The 21,916-nt window shown below is 43.4% G+C and overlaps 2 protein-coding genes across 3 annotated transcripts in view; both read right to left on the bottom strand.

Annotated features, from left to right (window-relative positions):
• The window catches only part of CPNE1 (copine 1), a 138,213-nt gene extending 117,597 nt beyond the window's left edge, over positions 1 to 20,616 (bottom strand). The window contains exons 1-2 of one of the 2 annotated variants that reach the window (XM_040434799.1): positions 20,490 to 20,550; positions 5,412 to 5,483 (exon numbers count right to left, since the gene is read on the bottom strand). The gene's annotated coding sequence lies outside the window, so the exon portion shown is untranslated. Of the gene's footprint in view, positions 1 to 5,411; positions 5,484 to 20,489 lie in introns of both variants that reach the window. The other variant, XM_040434800.1, reaches the window with a different exon arrangement.
• On the bottom strand, positions 153 to 20,560 carry RBM12 (RNA binding motif protein 12). Its single transcript, XM_040434797.1, is given in 4 exon segments — positions 153 to 1,607; positions 1,609 to 3,826; positions 5,412 to 5,483; positions 20,490 to 20,560. Coding segments are annotated over 2 exon segments (2,634 nt in total). The 5' UTR covers positions 3,805 to 3,826; positions 5,412 to 5,483; positions 20,490 to 20,560; the 3' UTR covers positions 153 to 1,169.
• Positions 20,617 to 21,916: the final 1,300 nt, after the last annotated feature.

The raw sequence follows: 21,916 nt of genomic DNA, 5'->3' as shown, positions 1-21,916 counted from the left end.
GGATTTCTCTCCATTCAGAATGCATTAGGATAATCCTGATCAGGATTCTTCCGGCATAGAGCCCCGACGACGGAACTCTATGCCGGAAGACAATAACGCAAGTGTGAAAGAGCCCTAAGTTGTTTTTGCAGGTCACGCACGTTGATTTAACATGTTCGACTGGTGAAAAATATTTTTCTTTACAGTACGATTCTTGTCTCACGTGTTCCCACACTTCCTGGTCCTTCTTGCTCAGCCAATCACTGGCCACAGCTAGCGGTAACACAAAAGAGAGACCAGGAAGGCCTCAGGAAGTGTTGAAATGGAGGTAGCAGGGGGAATCAAATTTTTTTTTTTTAAACCAGGGATGCGAAACCTGCAGCCCTCTAGCTGTTGCAAAACTACAACTCCCAATATGCCTGGACAGCATACAGCTATTAGGACATGTTGGGAGTTGTAGTTTTGCAACAGCTGAAAGGCCGCAGGTTGAGCATCCCTGTTTTAAACCAATTTGAGCCCGTGGGGAAAAGGGGGGGGGGGGGGGGGGGAGGAAGAGTCAGCTGACCCTTTTAAAATTAATTGCCTCTACACCACCTAAAAAGGCAAGACTGTCAGCAAAATAGATTTTTTTTTCACAGCGCTGCAATAACTCATGAGATACAGGATCAGAACACCTTGATAGTTAACACATAGAAAAAATGCAGAAATTACAACGCCTGTGTATTCTTAGTAGCTTGTGGCAAAATTTGTATTCCATATACCATACAAGAAAAAAAATATATAAGTTATTTCCACTGTACAAAGACCTGGTTTGCAAATTTTTCAGGCAGAATTTTGGTAAAGAGCATTATTGAATGTTGTTGATCTGAAGGTGCTATGTTGTACAATTTGCACATTTACAAAAATTGACTTGTTTCACTTTCACAAAGTGTTCATCAAACAATACATTTCAATGTAAAAATATATACTTAATCAGAATTAACACTGCCAAAAAGACAAGGAAAAGAAACAACTAAATCAGTTGCCTTACCAAGTTCTGAAGTAACCAAAGCATGCCCTAAACAGTGATTTGTTCTGCAAACGCATTACACAATTCACCTAAATCAACAAAATGTAGATGCCTTGCCCTGTAAATGTCTGTCAGTCACAGTAGAAAACATAGTGTAGTCATATAGAAATGTAGGAATGTATTAACCTAAAACCAGTTTCACTTTTCTTGAGCCCATTGGCCGGTCATTTAAATCAACCACAGCTGCCATTGCCTCGTCGCGGGATTCAAAAGCAACCATGGCTTCTCCTGTAGGCATACCCTTCTCACTGTACTTTAAGCACACAGAACCAGGTATCAACTGGTAACCATAAAAGAAATCTAGTATTTCATCTACAGTAACTGTGAAGGGCATGTTTTGGATCCGGATTACTGTTGGCCCTGGTTGCGCAGACCCATTTCCAAAGCCTGGCGGTCCACTAACTGGCAGATTTCCTCCTGGACCAAAACCAGGAGGGGGATTCATACCGCCAGGACTACCTGGTATATTTGGAGGTGCTGTGTTGAAGTTTGGTGGGGCACTTGCATTGGCAGGTCCGCTACCAAACGGTGGAGGACCAGCTGCAAATCCAGTGGGGGGGGGCATTAAAATGACTTGGCCCGCCCACAAATTCTGGGGGATCAATGGGAGAGTTTTTCACATTTGATGCTCCAGGTGGTGGTGGTCTTGGATCTACAAATCCAATTCCCATTGCAGGTGGGGGAAGAGGAGGAGCAAAGGTACTACTTGGTCCACTGAATTTACTGGGCATAAGAAAGTTCTGACCATCGTTGTCATTTATGTTACTGTTAATAAAGGAAAATTCATCTCCACTGGACCGCAGTGCCTCAGGTGGGTTACTATAGTTTTGCATTTTAAATCCCTTCCTACCTATTATGGGAGGATTGACTTCAATGTCTTTCCGTTCTTCGTTACTCACCACACGCAAAAAAGCGTCTCTACCATTTAACTTCTTACGATTTAGGCGCTCAGATTTACGAGCATCGTCTTCACTCCTAAACTTAACAAGCGCCTGTCCTAAGCCTTGGCCATTGTTATCTATCAAGACATGCACACTGTTCTCTTCCACAGCAACTCCTTCTAAATTAAAGAAATGAAATACATCTTTCCTAGATATGTTATATGGCAAATTTGAAAGGTGTCCCCACAGTCTAGGGCGATGCTCCATTTCAAGTGACAAATCTTTATGATCAACATAATTGAAACTCTGCATTTTTTTCCTGATACTGTCTATCTTTTCTATCATTTGACTTTTTGTAACAGGGTGAACTTGGATAAATCGATTGCCCATATATTGTTTATGCCGATTTAGTGCAGTTTTAAAATCATTTTCATTTCTAAATTCCAGAAAACCTTCTCCAGTAGCCTTACCACCGGGTCCATAAGCTATATATATGCTGTCCTCAATAATGTCCAGTTTCTTAAAGAAATCAACCACATGTTTGTTTTCCGCCTCATAGGGAAGGCCTTTCAAATAAATGCAGAAACCATGCTCATGTGGAGACCTAGACCTGGAACGACGCCGACGGTTAGGCGATTTGGACCTGCCCATTGGTGGTTGCATCATATGCAGTGGTCCATGGTGTCCTGCACTGTGTTTCCCCATGTGTCCACCAGACATTACCCACTGTCTCTCACTTGCTGGGTTAACTTCGATAAAATGGTGTCCCATTAGCATTCTATTCCGTTTTAAAGCTTCATATGTGTCATGTGGAGTAAGAAGCTTCACCAATGCCCCGCCTGTGGGGCGACCCATATGATCCTTTAAAAGGACCAGCCCGTCTATACGCAAACCACGAAGAAACTCTTTTATATCATTCTCTAACACAGGAATAGGCAAACCATGAAGCGCTACATATGGGTCATCATGGTTAAGAGGAGGTGGAGGTGGTTTCATTGAATTTTGAGGACTTAATGGAATTGGATTTACAGGACCAAGAAACAACGGGTTAATGTTACTATTCATCTGGGACCCAGAGCCATTCATCCCTGCAGGCAAGGGACCAACAGGTGGTGGATTTAATTGTGGTATTCCAGTCAATGGAGGAAGAGAAGACATAGGTGGTACTGGTGGAACTGGCGGTATTGGGGGAATAGGAGGGACTGGAGGCAAGGAAGACACAGGAGGAGGAACAGGCATAGGAGGCATGGATGGCATTGGTGGTAGGGTTGGTACTGATGGCATTGGAGGCATTGGAGGTGGTGGTACAGATGGCAACTGAGGAGCAACACTGGGCATCGGAGAAGTAAAAGTTGGATTGCAGAAAGCTCCACCAAGACTCTGTGGAGCATTTCCAACATTGGCTGTAGAGAAAGTGGCGACACTCTTACTGCTATCAACAGCAGAGGTAACTGTAGAGACTGTGCTAGCGGGAGGACTGCTATAGTTGGGCACAGTTGTTGGCATACTAACTCTGCTCATTACAGGAGTAGTGCTCATTGTTGGATTTGGTGGAGGCCCAGGGCGGCTAGAATTTGCAGGTGGGATATCAACACTGGCAGTCTCAAAGCGCCTGCGGCTAAGTTCAATCATGTTCTGCATTTCAGTCTTACTGCTCAACAACAGTGACACTTTTGACCCTTTGATTGTACCACCTGTGCGCATCATACCAAGTCGAGCATCTTCATCGGTGGCAAAAACGATGAAAGCTTCACCCTGCTCACCCCCTACAATATGTACGCCACCGTCAGGAATGGTTAATCCAGAGAAGAAGTGCCGAATATCCATGGTCCCAGCCACTATAGGCAGACCTTGCAAGCGGATGACCACAGCCATGCTGCTCTGATACAACAAACACCTGCAGATGAAAAAAGCAACGTCTACATCAGACTCAAGATTTAACAGGCTTCCATCAGTTAGGTTTTATTTCCTTGTAGCATTGTTTTTCCAACTGTACAAAGATGTACAATTGGCGACAGAGCACAAAGCAATACCATATAATACCACAGCAAGAACATGTTAATTAGTAAAGGCTATTAAAAGGAATACATAAATGCAGTAATGCCTTACATGTACATTTAATAACCAGGGAAAATTAAGATTCTTCTCCAGTAAACTTTACCTTCTGGTGGGATTAATTATTAAATCACAAAGTATCTATGTGAAAGATTTTTTTCTCCTCCACTAATACTTTACTTGACCATACACGGCCTGGCGGGGCTGTGGGAACTACATGTGGATTACAGCTACTAGAAATAAAAGTACAGGTGCAGCCCAGCAAGTAGCGGTAATCCAAATGTGGATGCTACGGCTGCGCCACACCGTGTATGGGTGCCATCCAAGCAGATCACACACCAGACGCCTATTTTCCACACAAGTGGATTGGTCAAGCACCCAAGTTTATTGCAATAGGGAGAGTGGGATAAGAGCTGTATCAAATCTCTAGTGGTGCTCATCTACAAGGAGAGCAAAATATCAAATATGAAAAGAATCCTTCAGCCTAGTAACCATCCTCTCCCATCAGACAAGCTCTAATTCATCTGATTGTCAGCTTCAGATCTGTTTTAAATATGGGGTTTCCATCATTTCCCCCTACATTTTGCAGTCCAAAACTTATATAAAACCTCTCAGGGCTTGAAGCTGTGAATGGTGAAACAAAATCTGTCGCTGCAATCACTTTCCACAGATCGTTTGCAAAGACAACTAAAGTCTAATTGCTATGGGCAAATTATCAGCATTTCCTTTCCCATTAGTATTGATCTCTCAGACACTGGAGGAGGTTTAAATGCCCCACTACACAGTATCTTGGCCAAATTCACAATTTCTGATCAGTTCGGGGAGGTGAGAAGGATTGGACGAATTGATCCTGCAGACTGGTCATCAATATCAGATTGGTAGGGGGTCCAAGCGACCAATTCCAGAAACATAACAGGGGGCGGAGCCAGACACAGAAGGCTGTGCCGGTATACTGAAGCTCAGCTCCCATTCACACTGGCACAGACTACACGGTTAAAACAAGCATTCAGGCTTACTACTCCCTCCATTGTTATGTTTCTGGTGCTTGTTGAAAGTCCACCACCAGCAATACAGAACAAGAGACACATAGAAATGCAGACTTCATTTAGAAAAACAGCTTACAGGACTAATAGGAATACCATGGACTGCTGAACTCTGCTGTAACATGTAGACAGCTACTTTCCACTTGCCATTTCTGTTTCAATGTACAAATCTAATGGATATTCAGTATCCTAATCTCAACAAGACATACAATACCTATAATCCAATCATGTCTTAACATTCTTTAGGGCCAGTTCATATTAGAAACTGATTTAGGTCTGAGAACAGTAGTTCTTATAAATGGGACAAAAGTGGTTAAAAAGATAAAAACAACCACAGAAGATGCAGTACTGAAAAAGCAAAGTACTGTACAACTAATAGCTTACCTGCAGAGAATTTGATTTTTCCCTCTTTATTAGGGAGAATCCAGTGAATCCTGTAGGCAATCAATAAAATGACTGAAAAAAAAATGAAATTAAGGCATACATGAAAATCACACAATAAAACACCATCTGGCAGAAAACTCATTAGGTAAACCCGTACATATTTTGTCTTTCTGGCAACATGCACAAGGAAGAGGTGCTTACAGGTAAAGGATGGAGGATGATAACCTTTTTCATTTTTAACCCCTTAAGGACACAGCCTTTTTACACCTTAGGACCAGGCCATTTTTTGAAAATCTGACCAGAGTCCCTTTAAGTGCTGATAACTTTAAAACGGTTTGACTTATCCAGGCCGTTCTGAGATTGTTTTTTCGTCACATATTGTACTTCATGGCACTGGTAAAATGGAGTAAAAAAAAAAATTTTTTTTGCACCAAAAAATACCTAATTTAACAAAAATTTGAAAAAAATTAGCAAATTTCAAAGTTTCAGTTTCTCTACTTCTGTAATACATAGTAATACCCCCAAAAATTGTGATGACTTTACATTCCCCATATGTCTACTTCATGTTTGAATTGTTTTGGGAATGATATTTTATTTTTTGGGGATGTTATAAGGCTTAGAAGTTTAGAAGCAAATCTTGAAATTTTCCGAAATTTACAAAAACTCAATTTCTAGGGACCAGTTCAGGTCTCAAGTCACTTGCGAGGCTTACATTATAGAAACCACCCAAAAATGACCCCCATCTAAGAAACTACAACCCTCAAGGTATTCAAAACTGATTTTGGCATACGTTGTTAACCCTTTAGTGTTGCACAAGAGTTATTGGCAAATAGGGAGGAAATTTGAGAATTTCATTTTTTTGTCTAATTTTTCATTTTAACCCATTTTTTCCACTAACAAACCAAGGGTTAACAGCCAAACAAGACTGTATCTTTATTGCCCTGACTCTGCCATTTACAGAAACACCCAATATGTGGCCGTAAACTACTGTACGGCCACACAGCGGGGCGTAGAGTGAAAGGTGCGCCGTTTGGTTTTTGAAGGCTGATTTTTATGGACTGGTTTATTTACACCATGTCCCATTTGAAGCCCCTGATGCACCCCTAGAGGAGAAACTCCCTAAAAGTGACCCCATCTAAGAAACTACACCCCTCAAGGTATTCAAAACTGATTTTACATACGTCGTTAACCCTTTAGGTGTTGCACAAGAGTTATTGGCAAATGGCGATGAAATTTGAGAATTTCATTTTTTTGCCTAATTTTCCATTTTAACCCATTTTTTCCACTAACAAAGCAAGGGTTAACAGCCAAACAAGACTGTATCTTTATTGCCCTGACTCTGCTGTTTACAGAAACACCCCATATGTGGCCGTAAACTACTGTACGGGCACACAGCAAGGCGTAGAGTGAAAGGTGCGCCGTTGGTTTTTGGAGGGCTGATTTTGCTGGACTGTTTTTTTTGGCACCATGTCCCATTTGAAGCCCCCCTGATGCACCCCTAGATTATAAACTCCATAAAAGTGACCCCATCTAAGAAACTACACCCCTCAAGGTATTGCAAAACTGATTTTACAAACTTTGTTAACCCTTTAGGTGTTGCACAAGATTTAATGGAAAATAGAGATACAATTTCAAAATTTTCACTTTTTGGCAGATTTTCCATTTTAATATTTTTTTTCCAGTTACAAAGCAAGGGTTAACAGCCAAACAAAACTCATTATTTATGGCCCTAATTCTGTAGTTTACAGAAACACCCCATATGTGGTCGTAAACAGCTGTACGGGCACATGGCAGGGCGCAGAAGGAAAGGAACACCATATGGTTTTTTTGGAAGGCATATTTTGCTGGACTGGTTTTTTTTTTGACACATGTCCCATTTGAAGCCCCCCTTATGTACCCTAGAGTAGAAACTCCAAAAAAGTGACCCCATTTTAGAAACTACGGGATAGGGTGGCAGTTTTGTTGGTACTAGTTTAGGGTACATATGATTTTTGGTTGCTCTATATTACACTTTTTGTGCGGCAAGGTAACAAGAAATAGCTTTTTTGGCACCGTTTTTTTTTTTTGTTATTTACAACATTCATCTGACAGGTTAGATCATGTGGTAATTTTATAGAGCAGGTTGTCACGGACGCGGAGATACCTAATATGTATACAATTTTTTTTATTTATGTAAGTTTTACACAATGATTTCATTTTTAAAACCAAAAAAATGTTTTAGTGTCTCCATAGTCTAAGAGCCATAGTTTTTTCAGTTTTTGGGCGATTATCTTAAGTAGGGTCTCATTTTTTGCGGGATGAGATGACGGTTTGATTGGCATCTATTTTGGGGTGCATATGACTTTTTGATTGCTTGCTATTACACTTTTTGTGACGTAAGATGACAAAAAATGGCTTTTTTTACACCGTTTATATTTTTATTTTTTTACGGTGGTCATCTGAGGGGTTAGATCATGTGATATTTTTATAGAGCCGGGCGATACGGACGCGGCGATACCTAATATGTATACTTTTTTTTTATTTATGTAAGTTTTACACAATGATTTCATTTTTGAAACAAAAAAAATCATGTTTTAGTGTTTCCATAGTCTAAGAGCCATAGTTTTTTCAGTTTTTTGGGCGATTATCTTGGGTAGGGTATGATTTTTGCGGGATGAGATGACGGTTTGATTGTTACAATTTTGGCGTACATGCGACTTTTTTGATCACTTTTATTACCTTTTTTGGGAAGTAAGGTGGGCAAAATTTCAATTTCATCATAGTTTTTTATTTTTTATTTTTATGGTGTTCACCGTTCGGGTAAAGTAACATGACCGTTTTATAGATCAGGTCGTTACGGACGCGGCGATACCAAAACATGTGTAGGGAATTTTATTTTTTTCATTTTTTATCAGTGATAAATGTGTTTTTTGATTTTTACTTTTTTTTCACTTTTATTCACTTTTTTTTTGACCCAGACCCACTTGGTTCTTGAAGATCCAGTGGGTCTGATGTCTGAATAATACAGTACAGTACAATATATATTGTTCTGTACTGTATTTTACTTACACTGAACAGATCTATGCTTTCAGCACAGATCTGTTCAGCACCATGGACAGCAGGACGCCTGAGAGGCGTCCTGTTGCCATGGGAACCTTCCCCGTCTGCTCAGTACTGTTCAGAACTTCGCAGACGGGGAAGGGTAAGGAGGGGATCTCTCGGGGCTCTCTCCCTCCCCATCGGGGGGCTGCAAAGGCACAGCAGCCCCCCGATGGGAGAGGGAGGGAGCTCCCTGCGCTGTTAACCTTTTCCATACAGCGGTCCGTACGGACCGCTGTATGGAAAGGGTTAAACGGCTGACATCGCATCGCAGATGTCAGCCGTTTATACCAGGGTGCCAGCAATGTGCTGGCACCCTGGTATCCCCACTAGACACCAACGATTATACAAGGGGAGGCGGGCGGGGGATCGCGATCCCGCCTGCCGCACCGCCCGCCCCCGCACCGCCCACACCGCCCGCAACCCTCCCCCTGCACCTCCCGCCACCATAAAAATCATTCGGGGGTGCAGGGGGGGGTAAATAAAACTTTTTTTTTTGGCATATAAAGTTTCTGATCCCTGCGGTCAGGGACTGCGGGGACCAGAAACTTCAGAAATCGCAGCAAACCGCAGGTCTGAATTGACCTGCGGTTTGCCGCGATCGCCGACATGGGGGGGTCACGGGACCCCCCCGCGCATTTAGCCTAGGTGCCTGCTCAATGATTTGAGCAGGCACCGGGTTCCGATCACTGCCAGCCGCACGGCAGTGATCGAAAATACACAGGGCGTACATGTACGCCCTGTGTCCTTAAGTACCAGGGCACAAGGGCGTACAGGTACGCCCTTGTCCTTAAGAGGTTAAACAGAGTGGAGTAACCACCGAGATACGGCAAGTAGATCCACAGTGCACACAGACGGGCTCATCCATGTATAGCTGCGGATGTAGACATTAGGTCTGTGTATAATAAAGAGTTCCAGGACTATTTGCTCTGCACTTAATACTGACAACCTAAGGGCCAGCTGCACCACTGCAGGAACCATTTTTTGTAGAGGTAATCAGCAATATAAACTGACCTTTAGGCCTCATGCACATGACCAGTGTGTTTTGCGGTCTGCAAATTGCGGATCCGAAAAACACGGATTGAGTCCGTGTGTTTTCCACAATTTGCGGAACGGCACGGACAGCCATGATATAAACTGACAATTCTTGTCCACAAAACAGACAAGAATAGGACAGGTTATATTTTTTTGTAGACCCCGAAACGGAGCAACTGATGTGGACAGCACACGGTGTGCTGTCCGCATCTTTTGCGGCCCCTTTGAAGTGAATGGGTCCGCATCCAAGACGCAAAAACTGCGGCTTGGATGCGGACCAAAACAAGGGTCGTGTGCATGAGGCCTTAGGCTGAATTCACACATCCGTGAGATACCGGACTAGCATCCTGCATCATTGGTTGCTATGATGCCGTGTGCTTTGTGCCTTCGCCGCAGTACAGTAATACAGCAGCCACGGCACGAAGCGCACGGAGTCACAGCAACCAATGACGCCATGTGCTTCAGCACTAAGCAGAATGCCAGTCCGGTATCTCGCGGACCATGTTCCACGGATGTGTGAATGAAGCCTAAGGCCTCATGCACACGACCGTTGTTGTGTTCCGTTCCGCAAAATGGGGTTCTGTTGTTCCCGTGATCCATTTCCGTTTTTGTTTCCGTGTGTCTTACTTTATTTTTTGGAGATCACCAGATTTAAAAGTAAAAAAAAAAAAAATTCTAAGACAGGTTTGCCATGCAAATGATAGGAAAAAAACGGACGCGGGTGACAATCTTGTGTGCCTCCGCGTTTTTCACGGTCCCATTGACTGTCCCATTTTCCGTGAAAAAAAAATAGGAAGGTTTATTTTTTTGACAGACTGAACCACGGACGCGGATGACAAACGGTGCATTAGCCGAGTTTTCAACGGACCCATTGAAAGTCAATGGGTCCGCAGAAAATCACGAAAAACGGAACGACACGGAATAAAACAACGGTCGTGTGCCTGAGGGCTAATAGAGAGCAATTAATTAGGTGCAACCGACTACCTGGCCACTAGGAAGGGAGCTTACATTTCAAACGCATTAATTTAATGTCATTGTAAATTCTAATTTACTGGCCTAATACTACTACACGTCCAAGATTACCTGTTACAGACACAGGGCGTACCTGAATTGATCGCTGCAAACCGCAGGTCATTCGACCTGCGGTTTTCAGAAGTTTCTAATCCTGCGATTTCGTGAACCACGGGGGATCAGAAACTTCAAATGCTTTTTTTTAATGCCCTCTTTGTGATGTGCCGGCGGGCGAAGCAGGGGGGAGGGGGCGGGTGCGGGCGGCAGCGTGATCATCCGCCCACCTCCCTCTCATTTTCAGGATAGCCAAGCAGTTAGCAAGCAGTGTCAGCACAATGCTGACACTGCTTGAACGGCTGACATCATCACACAGATGTCAGCCGTTTAACCCCTTCCCTGCGCGGTCCGTAGGGGTTAACGGCTAAAGGGCAGAAGGTCTAAGTAAAGTGAAAATACAGTACACTATATAGTGTACTGTATTGTATTATACAGACATCAGACCCACTGGATCTTCGAAGAACCAAGTGGTTCTGGTCAAAAAAATAATGAAAAAAAAAGTGAAGGAAAAAAAAAAACATTTTTCACCGGATTAAAAAAGAAAAAAAATTCCTACACGTTTGATAGTACTGCGTCCTTAATGACCTGATCTATAAAACGGTCATGTTACTTTCTCGGCACGTGAATGCCATAAAAACATTAAAATAAAAACTGATGAATTTGAAATTTTGCCCACCTTACTTCCCAAAAAAGGTAATAAAAGTGATCAAAAAAGTTGTATGTACGCTAAAATAGTACCAGTCACCTCATTCCGCAAAAAAACGAGCCCCTACAATGGCCCAAAAAATAAATAAAAAGTAGAGATATTAGTATCGCCGTGTCCGTAAGAACCTACTCTATAAAAATACCACATGACCTAAACCCTGAGGTGACACCGTAAAATAAAAAAAAAATACAATATTATTGTGTAAAACCTAAATAAATAAAAAAGCATACATATTAGTATAGCCTCGCCGTAAGAACCTGCTAGTTAAAATTGCACATGATCTAACCTGTCAGACAAACATTGTAAATAATAAAAAATAAAAACTGTGCCAAAACAGCTATTTTTGTCAAATTTTTCCATTTTAACTCCATTTTTTTCCCGTAACAAAGCAAGGGTTAACAGCCAAACAAAATTCAATATTTATGGCCCTGATTCTGTAGTTTACAGAAACACCCCATATGGGTCGTAACTACTGTATCGGCCACACGGCAGGGAGCAGAAGGAAAGGAACGCCATATGGTTTTTGGAGGGCAGTTTTTGCTGGACTGTTTTTTTTGACACCATGTCCCATTTGAAGCCCCCCCTGATGCACCTCTAGGTAACTTTTCTGGAGTTTCTACTCTAGGGGTGCCACCAAGGGGCTTCAAATGGGACATGGTGTAAAAAAAAAAAAACAGTCCCAGCAAAATCTGCCTTCCAAAAACCATATGGTGTTCCTTCCTTCTGCGCCCTGCCGTGTGCCCGTACAGTAGTTTACGACCACATATGGAACGTTTCTGTATACCTTGAGGGGTGTAGTTTCCAAAATGGGGTAATTTTTGGGTGGTTTCTGTTATGCAAGCCTCACAAAGTGACTTCAGACCTGAACTGGTCCTTAAAAAGTGGGTTTTGGAAAATTTCAAGATTTGCTTCTAAACCTTGTAACATCTAGGGTTGTTGCGGGTATCGAAATTTTGATACCCAATCGATACTTTTGTCCCGGTATCAATACGATACTGGGATTTCCATTTTTGTCGATACTGGGCTGCGCAGTCCTATCTCTGAACATGAGCGCGCTGCTGTCGGCGCGCTCATGTTCCCTCAGCAGCACAGGGGAGAAGGAACAAGGAAGCAGTCTCTCCCTCCCCCTGTGCCGCTGCCACCAATGAGGAGAGAGGGGCGGGCGCACTGCGCCACCAATGATAGGACTTTTTCTACACAGAGCAAGCCCAGAGGTCCCAGCACTTCTATTATTCCTGGGCGCCGCTCCGTTCGCCCGCAGTGACCCCTTACCGCTCCTCTGCTGCTCCATATGCTAATTACTATCGGAGCAATGGGGAGGAGACATCCGCTCTTTAGTGGGCGTTCCTTCTCCCTGCGCTGCGATTGGACGCGCTACCAGAGGCTCCGGGGAGAAGAAACGCCCACTAGAGAAGCTGATGTCTCCTCCTCATTGCTCCGATAGTAATTAGCAATGGAGTAGGAGAGGAGACATTAATGGGGCACAGCGGTGCGAACGGAGCGGCGCCCAGGAATATAGTAAGTGCTGGGACATCTCTGGGCGCTGCTCTGTGTAGCCTAATCTTAAAGGGAACCTGTCACCTGGATTTGGGTATAGAGCTGAGGACATGGGTTGCTAGATGGCCGCTAGCACATCTGCAATACCCAGTCCCCATAGCTCTGTGTGCTTTTTATTGTGTAAAAAAAAACAAAACGATTTGTTACATATGCAAATTAACCTGAGATGAGTCAGAGCTTGAAAATATGACTCTTCTCTGGTCACACAAGTAAGATATGACTCTTATGTTAATTTGCATAAAAGGCAGGAAGTACAAAAATGCATAATATTTATTGAATTAGTCTGCAAATGAAATTAAAAGTGTAATTTATATGTTAAGGGTAACACAAGGAACATTTAGAAACGCTCAGTGAGGGTAGCATAGTAGAGGTGACAGGTTCCCTTTAAAGTCTGGACCCACGTCTTTAACACATAATACAGGAGGCAGGTGTCGGCAGCAGAATCGCATTGCCGGCACTAGGGCCCCTGACAAGGAGCTGCGATCAGCGGCAGATAACCCCTCAGATGCGGCACCTGAGGGGTTAACTGCCGCTGATCTGCTGCCAGTACCCGCCTCCTGTATTAGGGGTAATCATTGGTGGCGCAGTGCTCCCCCCCTCAACCCCCCCAGTATTAAAATCATTGGTGGCAGTGGCCCACAGGGTCCTCCCCCCCCCCCCCCTCATGGTGGTGCAGTGGCAGCTTCTGATCGGAGCCCCAGTAGTGTAATCCTGGGCTCCGATCGGTTTACCATGGCAGCCAGGACGCTACTGAAGCCCTGGCTGCCATGGTAACATCCCTGATGCTGTGTGCACAGAGCAGCAGGGAGAGTGTGAGGTCCTATTCACCCTGACAGAGCTCTATCAGGGTGAATAGGACAAGTGATGAAAAAAAATCCCAGGTTCTGGCCCCTAAGTGGGGAAATAGTTATTAAATGGCAGCCAGGGCTTCAGTAGCGTCCTGTCTGCCATGGTAACCGATCGGAGCCCCAGGATTACACTACTGGGGCTCAGATCAGAAGCTGCCACTGCACCACCAATGAGGGGGGGGGGGGAAGGGGGAAGAAAAAAATAAATATCAAGTATGAATCACCCCCATTCCCAAATAAAATGTATAAACAATAAACATATTACATATTGCCACGTCAGAAAAGTTCAAACTATTAAAATATTTTAAAAAATCTGTGGTGAACGCTGAAACAGAAAAAATAAATAAAAACTGCCCGATTCGCCATTTTTTTAAATGCGGAATGCACGTGGCTTTTTTGGTTTATTTTTTTGCGTAGTATCGAGTATCGCAATACCTTTTTTATTGTATCGAAACCGAATCAAAAAATTTGGTATCGCAACAACTCTAGTAACCTCCCCAAAAAATAAAATGGCATTCCCAAAATGATCCAATCAGTCGCGCACTGATGCCCTGTTTCTGGCCGCATCCCTTCCCTGCCTGACTGGATGTCGCTGGGTCATAGCCATGACTGGAACTGGGCTAGGTTACTGCAGACAGGTGAGGTTTTTTTTTTTTTATTGGGCAAAGATTCCAAATAGTCAGGACAATCCCTTTAATTACAGCATTACACTAATAAACATAGGCTGATAAACATATTGCTATGCAAGATAAGTTAGGTACCCCCAACAGTACGCAAGAAAGCTCCTCTATAAGGAAAAAAAAAATGCCTCTCCAGTACCTGTGATGTACACTACCAGCGGGCTTTAAAAACCCATATGGCTGTACACCGCCTGTGTAACCATATTATGACAACCTTGAGCCTAACAGCCAACTATAGCTGCCATAAACCACTACAGTAAGACACTGCTACTGAATTTAAAGGGTTTGGCTGGTTTCCTATCTTTTTAACCTAGCCCCAGGATCGGACGATCTGATACTGATGACCTGGGTCTGACTCCCGGCAACCCCAATGATCAAGTGAATGCCACGCTCATGTGAGCACTGCACTCTGTTTATCTGCCAGCCATCATCCCACTGGTGGAGCAGGGTAATTACAGCTCACCCATCCACTTCAATGGGTAGAAGCAGCGACACTCCGTCTGCTCCTTCCCACTGAAGTGAAGGGAGCAGCTGTAATTATACTGCTCACTGCTGCCATGTCCAACCTCCACCAATCAGATTTTGATGGCCTATTACAATAAACAAGAAAAATGAAGGCCCAAGTAGAAAAATCTCTCACCCTCACATTCTATATACACTGGTGTTCCACAAGTAGAGTATTACTAGGGATGAGCGAATCGACTTCAGATGAAACATCTGAAGACGATTTGCATAAAACTTTGTTTCAATACTGTACGGAGCTCCATACAGTATTAGAATGTATTGGCTCCAATGAGCCAAAGTTATTACTTCGTGAAGTCTCGCGAGACTCTGCAAATTAACTTCAGAAATCGATTTATACTGTAAAAAACCATTTCCGTAAGGCCTCTTTCACACTAAGTTTTTTTTCCCCCCTTTACGTTCTGTATATGGAACCATTCATTTCAATGGTTCCGCAAAAAATAAAAAAAACACGTAACACATACGGAATTGCATCCGTATGTCTTCCGTATCTAATCTGTTTTTGCGGAACCATCTATTGAAAATTTTATGTACAGCCCAATTTTTTCTATGCAATTACTGTATGCTGTATATACCATACGGAAAAACGGAACAGAAACAAAAAACAGAACGGATCCATGAAAAACGGACCACAAAACACTGAAAAAGCCATACGGTTGTGTTAAAGAGGCCTAAGGCTACTTTCACACTTGCGTTCGGGATTCCGCTTGTGAGTTCCGTTTGAAGGCTCTCACAAGCGGCCCCGAACGGATCTGTACAGCCCCAATGCATTCTGAGTGGATGCGGATCGGCTCAGAATGCCTTAGTCTGGCATCGTTTGGCCTCCGTTCCGCTCAGCAGGCGGACACCCGAACGCAGCTTGCAGCGTTCGGGTGTCCGCCTGGCCGTGCGGAGCCAAACGGATCCGTCCAGACTTACAATCTAAGTCAATGGGGACGGATCCATTTGAAGTTGACACAATATGGTGCCATTTCAAAACGGATTCGTCCCCCATTGACTTTCAATGCAAAGTCTGGACGGACCCGTCTGACTAACTTTTACACTTAAGCTCATCGGAGCCAATACATTCTAATACTGTACGGAGCGCTATCTCCGTACAGTATTCAAACGAAGTTTTATGCGAATTGACTTTGGATGTTTCATCCGAAGTCGATTTGCTAATCCCTAATTATTACAAACAGCGGTATCCATTATAAAGAAATAAGGGCTCTTTATCACGAGCGGATCCCGTGCGTGTCATCCGCAGCGTAAGGCTCCATTCACACATCCGTAACATGTTTTGCGGATCCACGAAACACGGACACGGCAATGTGCGTTCGGCATTTTGCGGACCGCACATCGCCGGCACTAATAGAATATGCCCGTTCTTGTCCGCAATTGCGGACAAGAATAGGACATGTTCTATTTTTCCCGGGAACAGAAATGCGGACCCGGACGTGCAGGTCCGCATTTCCGGAGCCGGGCCGCACATCGTGCAGCCCCATAGAAATGAATGTGTCCGCAATTCCATTCCACAAAATGCGGAATGAAATTGCAGACGTGTGAATGGGGCCTAAAAGACAGCCAAGCCCTGTTCCAGACAGCAGAGACACGGAGCATTAACATGATTGATAATGCCCCGTGCCTCTCTGTGACCTTTTTACTACAAAGTCAGTGAGATAAAGTTGTCACCGTGATTTTGTAGTAAAAAGATCAGAGAAGCACAGAGAATTATCAAATCATGTTAATGCTCCGTGTCTATGCTGTCCAGAACGGGGCTTGGCTGTCTTTCACGCTGCGGATGACACGCAGGGCATCTGCTTGTGTGAAAGAGCCCTAAGAGCGCACAACAGTATCAGGACAAACTTAAAAGGTATAGTAAAATACATATATGGTTGCCTACAACAGAATAGGTGTGTAAAAGTAATCAGATCAAGAGCAACCTCAGCATCCACATAAAAATACAACCCACTATCTGTTCCAAAAACCAATGCTCTATGCAAAGAGTGGAGGACGCCAACATAATTTTAGAATATGTTTGCCCAAATAATACAATGTAGTAGTAGTAATCATCAGCAACAAAAACACATTGTACAGGATATAACAAGAAGTCTTCAAATAAGACACCAGCTTCCAAAAATATTTCAAAGTATAATTTATAAGCAGCGATCCACACTTAAAAAAGAGACAAACATGATCCAACATATAAACCATGCTGGAGATCTGAAGGGTTTTTTTGTTTTTGTTTTTTTAAAGTCACTGTCACAAACACTAAACATTTTTGGCAAGGGCAGGGAAGTTGTAGTCTCTACACAAAATTGAGATAACGACAAGAAAGGACATTTTGACATTATAGACTTCATGTTAGGCAACCATGAAAGAAAAGCATAAAACCAATTAACATGGCACCTACCTGTAAAAGCATATCTTAAAATGCATGAAAACTGATATAACAATTGGAGGCGCAATAAGACCTCTCCCTCCGATACGCTTTCAGGAAGCGCAATATAAGAGAAACTGATGACAAACCAATAAAGAGTCCATATTTGAAAAGGTAGCCTCCTGAACTAGCCATCAGGCAGCAGTTTACAAAGGATCAGGAGGGTAATTGTACAAGTGTTACATCCAGCTAAAAGAATTTATGTAAAAGGAGAATCCTAAGTACAAAGCACATAACTGCTCATAGTAGATTTTACAACTATTCTCAACAAACCGCAAACTCTTAGTAAGGAATAAAACACAACCATAATTGTGACCAGTTTCCAAGCACATCAGTACAAAAAGGACACGGTTCACGATGACAACCTGTGCCACCAAACACTTCCAAATTTTAGTTTACAGAGTTCAGGCCTAACGAATATTAGAGGTTACAGTAATCATGGATGAATCAGACATAGAAATAATCATGATCTGAATGTGTTCAGCAATTCTTTTACTTACTGCAGCAGTGTAAAGGAGGGGGGCCACAAACTGCCAAATCGTGGCCCTACTTTTAGTAATAAAACCAAGAAACTATCCATGATCTCCGTCCTGTTTAGACACTTAGGGGGCATTTATCAAGTCTTACGTCAGTTTTGTGACGTAAAAATGTTGTCAGTCATACCATGAATATTTTGTGGAATTTGGCGACACTAGCCCCTTCTAGAAGTGAAAAAGTAGCTCAGGATTTTTGATTAGAACACCTTTAAGGGCTCTTTCACACGAGCTGATGCCGTGCGGGTAATCTGCTGCGTAAAAGAGAGCCAAGCACCGCACCGGACAGCAGAGACACGGAACATTAACATGATTGATAATGCTCCGTACCTCTCTGTGACCTTTTTACTATAAAATCACGGTGACACAACTTTATCTCACTGACTTTGTAGTAAAAAGATCACAGATCGGCACATCATCATCATCATCATCATCAATCACGGAGTCTCTGCTGTCCGGAGGGCGCCTTGGCACTCTTTCACGCAGATTACCTGCACGGCATCCGCTCGTGTGAAAGAGCCAAGTCCCATTTATGATGTGCGACGTTTTAAAAAGTCGTAAAGAAAAGTGGCATCTCCGCACCAGACAACCCCCAGGAGAACATTTACAGACACAGGCGTACACCACTTTGCACTTGCGCCAAATATATTTGACTGTGTGCCATTTCATAACTTTAGTGCAAGCTCCCAAAAGCAGAGAGACTTAACACCGACACCAAAACCACCGCAAATAGTAAATTCCCTCCTTAGAATATAAAATGCACAAAAACAAATGCAACAGTCACAAGTCTGATGACTCCAGTTAACCACAGCTCTTCTTGGCATTATTTTCACTACCCAGTTGTATATAAGCCCTCACCAGGTCTCCCACAAGGAGCTGTCATACTGCACAGGCCCACATACACTCCTAGCTTGTAAGGCTAGGCCTACACGACGACATTTGTCGCGCGACTATTTATGACGGTAGTCTATGGTGTCGCAAAAAAATCCATTCAAGATGGATTTTCTGCGACTGTCGCCTCGCAACACCATAGACTACCATTATAAAAATTGTCACGCAACATTAGTGCGACAAAAAAGGCGCAGTGCGGTTGTGCCCCGTCTGTCGCACAACAAATGTCGTCGTGTAGACCTAGCCTAAGACTGGGTCCTCTGTAACCACATCTGCGCGTTTCCACTGAATTGTAAAGCACTGCAGAAGAATATACTGGGCTAAGTACCTAGTAAGTTAAAGGGATATTCCCGTCTTGGACTTTTATGGCATATCTTGGTTGCCGTGTACAGAAAGGTGGCCAAGTGTGACTTGTTCCCAACATGAAAGCACTGCATTTCCATACAGCTGCCACTAGGGGAATCTCACAGCTCCCATTGCATTAAAAAGGTAACTTTTCTATACACAGAGCTCCCCCTTGTGGTGCCTGTAGGCAGTCAGTTTAATAATGTATGCAGTGTGTGAGGGAAGCAGCAGGCAGCGCTGTATGGGGAGAGTTATCACTGTATTTATGCTTAACATCTTGTGTAAATGCATTGAGAAATATGGAGTTCAGAATGAGCGTCGGGTAAGGTGGGAGGTTATACACTTGGCTTTTATTACTAAATTCCTACACTTAGTAAAAAATTAATAATAATAACAACAACAACAACAACATGTCTCAAGGAGGTTTGAGGAGAGTAGCCATACTACGTGTTGTAGTAGGGTGGTCGTAACCATGGAAACGAGCAGTGTATAATGTGATGGAAAAATGAATCGAGCCTGCAAAGGATGCAATATGGGCAATCACAATACATTAGTAAGTGACTTGTATTAACTTTCCCTACATGATCAATGCCATTTGCCGAAGTGGGTGAGCCTTGTATTTTTTTTTAAAAATGTGAAAGATGTACAGAAAATATTTTTAAAGACCAAATTGGAAATTTGATTTTATGCACAAAATAAAGTAAAATGTAATAATAAAAACAAAAATGCCTCCACCCATTTCTGTACCCACATGCAGATGGACGCCCTCCCACATTATTCACCAATGGTCGCATGAATTTGGTGGCGATGCTACCACAAAAATCAGGTAGCGGCACATGGACACGGCACGACAATGTCAGGCCCCGTCAATCAAACATCCAGGGGAGATTCACCAGCAGGGACTCCAAATACTCACATAAATACCAATAACATCTATCAAATCATTTAAAAAAAAAAGATATTCCTGTATTTGACTCTATGGAAAACCACAAGTAACACCTGCACAATAGTCACCTCAGGTGAAAAGGGGAAAAAAAGGGAATCATTTGATAAACCGCTATTTACTAAAGCAATGATAAGAGCACACCATATGTGAGGAGAAAGCAGCCATGTTGCAGTATGTGATGATGCCCCCTTTCCCTCACAGCACAGCAGTCTCTATAGGCTAGGAGGGAAACCCCCTTTGTTCTACCACAACAAGCAATGGCGCTAGGAAAACCGTGCCACCGCGTAGGTGACCGTACACACGTGTGAGCGAGGGAACGCTAGTGCTGCACACGGAGGACTACACATTTATGGACAATACATTCAAAAGCACCGCGAACCCTGACGAGGCCTCTTCCCCGGCCATCCTTCCCTCACACACTCCCCCTCAGTGCGTCCTGACGTCTCTTACCGCTGCAATCTTTTTTTTTTAGGAAAGAAAAAAAAAGAGCGAAAACGCATAAGGGAAGGCGAGAAGTCGCGCCCTCTCCCCCGGCGGCCTCCTCCGCTCGTGTCGTTCAGTATATTTTATTATCGCGCTTTCTTTCTTCAGTAGTAGCAGCCGCACAAAATGGCGGCTGCATAGATGTGTGACGTCACAGGATGCGCAGCTTCCATTTCAGCTCCCGGGGGCGGAGCCAGTAGATCCCGCCCGCTCGAGGTGGTGGGAGGGAGTAATGGCGTCTTGTCATGCTGTTTACCTCAGTCTGCAGTACACGCGTTCTCCTCAGAACCTGACAGTAGTGATGGGCATTTCCATTCTTGTTTGTGGGCCTGATCATTGGGCTCAGCTCACCAAAAAGAACTGGCTCATCTTTTAGTAAAACTTACGGTTTTTATTATTTAGCAGTATTTTTTATTATTGGCATGCTGTATATTCTGCCATATAACAAACACAAAAGAAAGAATAATGTGGAAACAGAAGCATAAAACCATTTCAACAGTGAAACGTATATTTAGGGCATATTGGCATTAAGAAATACTTGGGGGGGGGGGGTCATTTAAGACCAAATGTACACCACTTTTTGGCATTTATTTGGCTCTGATTTTCTCGCAAAGATGATTTGCGGCAAAATCTGTGACTTCCCTTATGTCCTACCAAGTAATAAACAATCAAACACTTAAAGGGCTCTGTCACCCCACTAAAGTGATTTTTTTTTTTTGGGCTAGTTAATTAGTTATATTGCGATATATGAAAATATAATGGTCTTACTTACTTTGATTCAGCAGTTTCTTCCAAAAACGAAGTTTTATAATATGTAATTAGGTTCTCTACCAGCAAGTAGGGCGGCTACTTGCTGGTAGCAGCTGCAGAAAACCGCCCCATCGTCGTGTTGATTGACAGGGCCAGCCGGGATTCTCCTCCTCCGGCCAGCCCTGTCGGCATTTCAAAAATCGTGTGCCTGTTTTCATTCGGCGCAGGCGCTCTGAGATGAGGAGGCTCGTCTCCTCAGCACTCCCTCAGTGGCGCCTGCGCCGATGACGTCTTCTATTTCGGTGATTTCGGTGATGCAGTGGGAGGGAATACAGGGGGGAAAAAAAAAAAAGGGTCTTTAATAAAGGGTCCGTGTCTTTAATAAAATCATGACTTTACGTCATAAAATAGGAAAATCATGAAATTTTATGACAAGACACGGAGGCTCCTATTGCAAGTTTAAAGCTGAGAGACCACAGACGCAAAAGCATGAGACGGTGGCCTAAAATAGTACTCACGAAAGGTAGACACCCTAGACCAGTCAGCTAATTTCATGACATCCTCCAGGCGAGCGCCAGAGACGGTCATAGAGGTAGCTGCCGCACTGCGGACTGAGTGTGCTGTGAAGATACCCGTATCAATGC

Source organism: Bufo bufo, chromosome 6 (assembly GCF_905171765.1).
Source record: "Bufo bufo chromosome 6, aBufBuf1.1, whole genome shotgun sequence".
Classification (NCBI taxonomy): Eukaryota; Metazoa; Chordata; class Amphibia; order Anura; family Bufonidae; genus Bufo; species Bufo bufo.
Note: the sequence above shows the minus strand (reverse complement) of the source record. Positions and strands in the feature narration are given on the sequence as shown.